General features: G+C 36.9%; 1 protein-coding gene across 1 annotated transcript; it reads right to left on the bottom strand.

Moving 5' to 3' along the window:
• Nucleotides 1–2,212: 2,212 nt before the first annotated feature.
• On the bottom strand, nucleotides 2,213–6,371 carry LOC121316038 (actin, alpha skeletal muscle 2). The gene is made up of 7 exons (XM_041250740.1): nucleotides 6,273–6,371; nucleotides 4,892–5,031; nucleotides 4,278–4,602; nucleotides 3,769–3,930; nucleotides 3,246–3,437; nucleotides 2,953–3,134; nucleotides 2,213–2,697 (listed from the first exon to the last, which is right to left on the bottom strand). Exons 2-7 carry the CDS (start codon nucleotides 5,018–5,020, stop codon nucleotides 2,554–2,556), a joined length of 1,134 nt encoding a protein of 377 aa, XP_041106674.1. The 5' UTR covers nucleotides 5,021–5,031; nucleotides 6,273–6,371; the 3' UTR covers nucleotides 2,213–2,553.
• Between the last annotated feature and the right edge of the window lie 1,982 nt (nucleotides 6,372–8,353).

Consider the following 8,353-nt stretch of genomic DNA (forward strand, 5'->3'; position numbering starts at 1 on the left):
TGTCCATTGCCAAGATGCTGTTTTTTTTAAATGTCCATCACCACTCGACATGGTGGAGGACAACGCAGCTTTTTTATGGATTTCTGTAACTGTCCAAACATTTTGCATGTACAACACATGAATAGCAGAGTTAGAAAAAGGCATCAGTCTTTTAAATAAGTGATCTAGAAATAAAAAGGCTGATGTTTAAGCTGCAGTTAAAACCTGTTAATATTCATAAGCATGTTTACCTTTAAGCACAATTCTTTGTAAAGTTGCGCTAACAAGTTTTTTTTTTTTTTAATCTAGCTAAATAACTGACCCCACTTTTGTTTCTAAGTATCTGCTGGCTCTTTGCTTGTGTTTTATGCTTTCATTTGGAATATTCAGTTATAAAGACAATGCTAAGGAAATTAGATGTTCCTAAATCTTTCCAGTGCTGTAACTCACTTTCAATCTGTACACCACACAGGAAGTGTGATTTCTTTTTTAATCTACACCATTGTACTTAACAAATTTGTATATCCCAAATTGAAGTAAATAAAAAAAAACATATTCAACACAAGAAACAGGGAGCCAGTTATAATGTTACAAATTCAAATAACTTCTTTCCTTTCATTACCAACCAGCTACTTCTCTGAATGACTGACAAGCACGGCAACTAGGTTGTTTTCTTGGAATAACTTTCTTAGAATTATTGAAATGACTTTGTGCACTATTATGATATTACTCATTTTTAATATATGAACGATATTTGCTAAATTTGATCCTTGTACAGTATATTTAAGATGTCTGTAAATTCAGAGGAACACAAACTTAAGCAAGAACACAGCATATCAACACTGGGTAATCTGACAATGGTACTTTTTGTGTTGGTGTTGGCTATTTTATAACCCAGTTTACATGAAAATGCTATTTTTGTTTACATATATTATCATTATACAGTAGTTCTTAATTACATTACTTAACATTATTACATCTACTGTTAAACTGTTACTGTTATTTGTGTGATACTGAATACTTCTGTTTAACTGCTCTGATAGACTTATGGACGTATTTTGTTGTTCTATTTGAAGAGTGTTACTCGATACTAAGTCAGTCATCCTTATACATAAGTCAGCTACAGCTATATATATATATATATATATATATATATATATATATATATATATATATATAATATATTATAGTATATATATATATATATATAAGTTAATGACATGTTGGCAAACAGAATTTCTACAATAATCAGGCATTGAAGCATCATTATTTAGTAAATTTGCTGTATCAGTTAACAGAAAAATAATCTCTGATAATCCTAACGGCATTGAAGGGGGAACAGTAGGCCTCCAGGCATGCCTGCAATCTTAAGTAGTCAATGGAGAGTAAAGGTTAAAAACAATTTTTTCAGATGAAACTGTAATTGACTTGAATTCAGTTTGCAACACTGTTTTTTTAAAACAGCACACTCCAAAGTGCTGTACCAAATTTGATTTATGCCACTATAAATATAACTAGATAAGACAAGAAAGGGGTATTTTTGTAGTTCAAGACATGGGTGATCTCTAGGTTGCAGGAATACAGAAATGCAGCTTTGTATCAAGGAAAGCAGAACATCTAAAATAGTCCTGCTGTGTAGTCAAGATATCATCTTATAAGGCCTAGTTAGAGCATTCACACTACCATTTGTAAATGATGTTAACCAATGACCATATGTAGCCAGAATATACATTTTACATTCACTATGTTAAAATGAAATTCATACTGTTTTATGCTAATATGTGTTTTATCGGATGACGAAGAGTACATAATTTTGTAGAGAATATTGCCTGGCACTTCTACTTGGTTCTGAAGTCTAACATACATAATTTAGTTGAATAATAGCTTAGTGTGTAAAACTATTACCAAACCTTTGTCTTTCTGTTTATTCTTTTTACTTTAATTAAACATTTTTAATTAAACATGTTTAAGTTGATCTGATATTGTGTTAGCAGTTATTTCAAGGCCTACAGGATGTTTGTTGGGAAAGTTGCATAAGGTTGATATTTCATTTTATGCAGGAGTCAGAATAACTGGTGCTGTAGTCTAAGTATATACAGAGTATTGAATCTTGTCCACTTTTAGAAACTACCAGGTGTCATCAAGTTTATTTTGTGGTATGCCAATTCTGCTGCTCTAGTTTTATGCCAGTTTTAACTGAAGAAAAAAAAAATGAAAAGAAACAACAACCATATTTGAAAATGTTTGCAAAATGTATTTATTTTTGTTATCTTCTGATGTAAATATTAGACAACAATGGGATGGTGAAATACTTTGTAACCAGGTCATGAGAAACAGAAATTTTGATTTCTGTAAACAGGCAGTGTTCTCAAAAATAACAAACAGTGGACTTTAATAAATTAATATTTATGTACATTTTACATTCACATGTTGTTTAACATGGCATTTTTGCAGCATTTAGAGTAACAAAAATTGTTACAAAATTGAATTTATACACAGCTGGCCTATGACAGCAATGTGCTCTGCTATGAAGGGATCCTGAGCAAGTATTGGATACAGGCAATGGAAACTGGTTTAGAAGCATTTGCGGTGGACGATGGAGGGACCTGCTTCATCGTATTCCTGTTTGGTGATCCACATCTGCTGGAAGGTGGACAGGGAAGCCAGGATAGAGCCACCAATCCAGACAGAGTACTTACGCTCAGGTGGGGCAATGATCTAGAAAAAAGACAAATATTCATAAGTAAAATCCTGGATCCTTCACTAACAGTCAGCATAAAATGGTTCAATGTAAAAGGCTCAGCATCATTTGGTCATCAATAGTATGTATTGGGCATTTTAACCAATTACACTATGATAGTACTACTAAGAGTTATACACACAATTGCTGAGTTTCCATTAGCCACCCTGTGGGTAGGAATGAGCGATTTTTTTATTTTTTTTTAAATTATGTTTTAAGCATAATCCCAGTACCTTGATTTTCATTGTGCTGGGAGCCAGAGCAGTAATCTCTTTCTGCATACGGTCAGCAATACCAGGGTACATGGTGGTGCCACCAGACAGGACATTGTTGGCGTACAGGTCCTTCCTGATGTCAATGTCGCACTTCATGATGCTGTTGTAGGCAGTCTCATGAATACCAGCAGATTCCATACCTGTTGGGATTGACAGGAATGTAATTCATCCTTTAGCACGAAGCAGCCACAAAGGCCCATTGCAAGTAAAATATTTAGGAACTGGAATTTTATACAAGAGGTTGATCTTACCAATGAAGGATGGCTGGAAGAGGGTCTCGGGGCAGCGGAAACGCTCGTTACCAATGGTGATGACCTGACCATCGGGAAGCTCGTAGCTCTTCTCCAGGGAAGAGGAAGAAGCAGCTGTTGCCATCTCATTCTCAAAGTCCAGAGCCACATAGCACAGCTTCTCCTTGATGTCACGCACGATTTCACGCTCAGCTGTAATACAGAGTTGTCCATCTTTAGACTGGTGCGTAATCAATAACAACAAACTAAACCTATACTGTAGAAATTTCAAAGCAGTGCATAAAGTAGCTCTAGACGCGTAGCAATTAATCTGGGTTCAGCTCATTCGATTTCATTTGTATCTGTTATTTTAGAGATTTCATCACCCTATCTGTTATCAAGGTTTAATAGTATTTCCATTGGCCTTGAAAGACATTGTTATATAGGAAATTTATCAATAAAACTACTGTCATTTTAAAATGCGATGATGTTTAGTTATGTGTTATGTATTTAGCATAGAATACAGTAGTAATGATAAATTTACCGGTTGTGACGAAGGAATAGCCACGCTCAGTCAGGATCTTCATGAGATAATCAGTCAGATCGCGACCAGCCAGATCAAGACGCATGATGGCATGGGGCAGGGCATAACCTTCATAGATGGGTACGTTGTGGGTAACACCGTCACCAGAGTCAAGCACAATACCTGAAAACGAGAAATAAACCATTGTCAACTACCAAGCCTTTTACAAAACGGTGTAAAGTATATAAGAACAGTTTTAAAATGCATAAAATGCTACTTGCTTTAAATTAGAACTATAAGATGTATAGATAAATACAGGCTGTTATGAATGTAATTTCTTTAAATAGTAATAGTATTTCCTTGTAGTAGTTTGTGTTCTAAAATATTAGAAGGAAAATACCTACATTTCATTTTTTGTTTGTGAAATGCATTCATTTGATTTCCCTATGCTAATTGCAAATAGTTTTGTATGTCAATATTTAGAAGCATCTATTGTGTTGCAAGTAAATGGTTAGAAACATTTTCCTCACCAGTGGTACGACCAGAGGCGTACAGGGACAGGACAGCCTGGATGGCCACATACATGGCTGGTACGTTGAAGGTCTCAAACATGATCTGGGTCATCTTTTCACGGTTAGCCTTGGGGTTGAGGGGAGCCTCAGTCAGCAGGGTTGGGTGTTCCTCTGGGGCCACACGCAGCTCATTGTAGAAGGTATGATGCCAGATCTTCTCCATATCGTCCCAGTTGGTGATGATGCCATGTTCAATTGGGTACTTCAGGGTCAAGATACCCCTCTTGCTCTGAGCTTCATCTCCTACATATGAGTCTTTCTGACCCATACCCACCATCACACCCTGGGTAAAGAAAAATGCACACATTTAAACACACATCCAGCCATCAGAAATTCATGCAGAGTATTCCAGAGAGCATTAGCCATCTTTTAAACTTTTATCTGTGGCTTTAATGGGTGTTACAGTAAGGTATTTGTATTATCAAATGATATAATACAATCAAGTTTTTTTTTCTTCTGTAAACTAAACATTTTTATGGATCCAGCTCATGTCTTTAATAGAACATGTATAACTTTCACTTTGCTTCCTTTATAGAATTCTGCATGGAAATACTTGATCAATTCTACCATACCTGGTGACGAGGACGGCCCACAATAGATGGGAAGACGGCTCTGGGAGCGTCATCACCGGCGAAGCCAGCTTTCACAAGTCCAGAACCATTGTCGCACACCAAGGCGGTAGTCTCTTCATCGTCGCACATTTTTGTGGTTTCTGAACAGGAAAACAAATGAAAATCACTCAACATTCCCGTTGTTCTCTATTGCAATGCCTAAAGCATGAAATCATCAAGCACAGAGGCTTACAAAAAATGTAACAATTCATTAAATGTACTCTTACAGTGTTAATGAATATGTAATCTGGTGTAACTTCCAGCAATTCATGTGATCCCTATTAAGATAACTAAACTGAAAATAAAACCTATGTTGAAAATTTTACATTTAAACACAGCACTGGTGTTTGGATGGAATGAAGGGGTCAAAGAATGTTTCACAGAAAACACATCGCAAAAGTATTAATTGCACAGACAAAAGATTTGGAATTTGTACTTACTAGCCAACATAAAAACATACTGATCTGACAAAGTTTGAGTAATGTGATTATTGGCTTTACTATAAGAGACACGTCCTAAAGGAATCTTAAGTGTTGTAATGGGTTCAAATCCATCTACTGCAGCTGAACAGCTAACAAATGGATTTGCCCCAACCTTCCCCTGTGCTATAGAAACATAAACTGAGAAACAATTACTCACCCCCTACTATCTATAACTTCAGATTACAAAGGTGCTGCTTTACATTTCAATATCTTAAATAATTATAGTCTTCATTTTCATCAATCCCGTTCTATTGTAGCATTTCTAACTATCACCGAGATTTATTTACAACCACTGACAGAACTGCCATAACAATGTACCTAATATCTAACTACATGCTAGAATGAAAGTTATAGCAATAACTATGCCACGTTTGACACCGTCTATGCGGGCACTTTCAACAGCAGCACACCAGGTGGCCAAAACAACACTAAAAACTCCCTTTAAACTATACTGAAGCGAGAGAAGATGTTTGAAGTGAACCTGTCATGAAATCAGGTTGCCCGTGTGAAACATAAGTCTATTTTAAAACTTCTAAATACAGAATTAGGGTTGCTTCAGTATTTAATTTTAATGTATCACCAGCAGAAGGCAACAATCCATGGCATCGCAAGTTTAAGTGTTTATTCTTGAGGAAACCACTAACTACTAATTAAAAATGTAAAGCGCTATATAGCTGCAAATAAATATACTAACTACAGGCTGCTTTCAAAATTGCAGCTGACTGAATATTACTCTTTTTGCCTTTTTTTAATTCTCAGTTTCCTTAAAAAACGTAGCGCGTTGAAGAAACATCCAATGTATTCATTGTCCCCAATTCACATCCATTCTTGGGTGCCTTGTTCGCTTTCCAGTTTCTTACCTTTGGTGGTGACCGTCTAAGAAGCTCGAATGTAGGACAACCCAACCGTTTCCAGCTACCACTTCACATCAAACCTGCAAGCTTATATACCCAAACGCCTTCATCTTTTTTTCAGCAAGCATTAGGAATGTCTGTGTATTACAAGGGAATTTTTTACAAGCTTTCTCCATATTTGGTTCTCCTAGGGTGAGTCGAGGGTACTCAGCTTCCAAGCTGCGAAGCGCCCAGGTTCGGAGTGCGCAGGACTGCCCATATAAGGAGCGATCGTCCCGAATCTAAGCCACAGGGTTCGGTCCGTATATGGAGAGTGTGAGATTTGCAACCAGTCTTCCTCCTTCATGGGAGATCAAACCCGACAGCAACTGTCTGTTATGTCTCCCAGTCGTTAACCATATCAGAAGAGCTCTTGAGTTAATACTGCGAGGTACCACACCGGTGACTTTCTTTTCTGCACAAATCCCTCCTGTGGAAATTCAGAACGTTTAAAGAACGCATTGATGTGCTGGGAAACTTTCTTCTTTTTTTTTCTGTGACGGATTATTATTTTTTATCAGTCACTATACAAATCAATAGTAAAATGAAGAATACACGGCTCAAAGTAAAACGTGTTTATTGCAGTTTGCTTTTAGGTGGATTCTGCACTTCATTTTGTAGCTGAAGTGCTCTTCTATTGAGATAGCACTTTTATTACTTCATTATAGTGTTGAAGTGGAATGCAATCTAGGCTCCGTAAATATTTCTGGCAGGTTTTACTGTTAACGGAAACAGACTGCCCTGATGTCAGGGAGAGCTAACACCAGTTTCGCTTTTTCCAGCGGGAGACGCCACAGAAGTGAAATTTAGAATAGTTTACGGTGCTGCATCTTATGTAATGGAGAAAACGTTAGCATACCAGAGACTGAGAATGGTGTTCTAATATATAGGTAGTTGTGTTTTCCCAAAAACAATAAGAATAAGAAATAAGAAAAAAAAATGCATCGCACATTATGAAATTGTACTTGCAGTAATACATTTACAAACTAAAGTGGCCATTCACTTTAGTTTCATTGCTGCTGTCATGATTGGATCTGCAGATATTACAGAACCAAACTTTGGTCACCAACCCATTCGTAACTTCCGTATTTACCACAGTACAGCATGTACCTCCAAACAGGAAAACCCGTCAAGAAAATGGGGGTGTCTGAAGACCTACGCAAAAGGGCAGCTGAAGTCAAATCAAATCCCAACCCCACCCTAGTTCAGTTTAGATTTTGCCACTAAATCAAACACAAACCGATGGAATTTTACAAATCATTCCACTATCTGCGTCATAATATTTATATTTAATTTGTAAACATTTGTTTTACACTACTTAAGACTTTTCTGTACTAAGGAGATTTTTAAACACATAAGAAAGAACAAGGTTTTAATTTGAAGAATTCATGGACTCCAGAATCACATACTGTAGTCTGTAACCCTGGTTCTTAAGATTGAATTAATCGGGTTAATGAGTGTGATTACTTTGCTGAGTAAACTATATTTTTTAATAGTAACATGCTTTGGTTATAAATTAATATTTTGCTGATGACTTATTTATAAAGAAGTATTTTTGCCCTGTGGTCTGGAAAGCTAGCCAAATGTCAGTACCAGCTTGTTAAAGGAGTGGTGTCCCATATCCAGGGCTTGGAGCACTTCCTAACTTATACTGCTGCAACTGGTATCCCCTTTTGGAGTCACAGAGTGTGGTATTAAGCATGTTTCACTGGGTGGAGAGCACACCGGGGTTGTTTTTCAAGCACTTGTTTTATTTTCAAGGTGAGGTATCCAGTTCTGTTGTCAATTCAACGCTTGTATTCTTTCTATTCCTTAAGGAGTTTGAACAGAAAGACAGTGTAAACCAGCTGGTCTGCTAACCACGTCCATGTGGCGAGTAAGGTTTTTGCCAGTTTATCCACCAGGCCACTAACAGCCCAAGGAATGTGCCTTAGTCAAGGTTAGTTTTTAATTCCCTAGTCTGAGGGGGAAACATGCAAAGTCCATCTCCTGCCTTTGGGCAGAAATCCAAGCCTGTAACACATTGCGAGACCCCGAAGAGCAGCCGA

This window comes from Polyodon spathula, chromosome 5 (assembly GCF_017654505.1).
Source record: "Polyodon spathula isolate WHYD16114869_AA chromosome 5, ASM1765450v1, whole genome shotgun sequence".
NCBI classification, from domain to species: domain Eukaryota; kingdom Metazoa; phylum Chordata; class Actinopteri; order Acipenseriformes; family Polyodontidae; genus Polyodon; species Polyodon spathula.

Coding starts and splice junctions, on each gene's coding strand:
- LOC121316038 (XM_041250740.1), bottom strand. CDS start 5,020: ATGTGCGACGATGAAGAGACTACCGCCTTGGTGTGCGACAATGGTTCT. Junction 3,931..4,277: donor CGCCTCTGGTCGTACCACTG/GTGAGGAAAATG, acceptor TCTCGTTTTCAG/GTATTGTGCTTGACTCTGGT. Junction 3,438..3,768: donor CTATTCCTTCGTCACAACCG/GTAAATTTATCA, acceptor TCTGTATTACAG/CTGAGCGTGAAATCGTGCGT.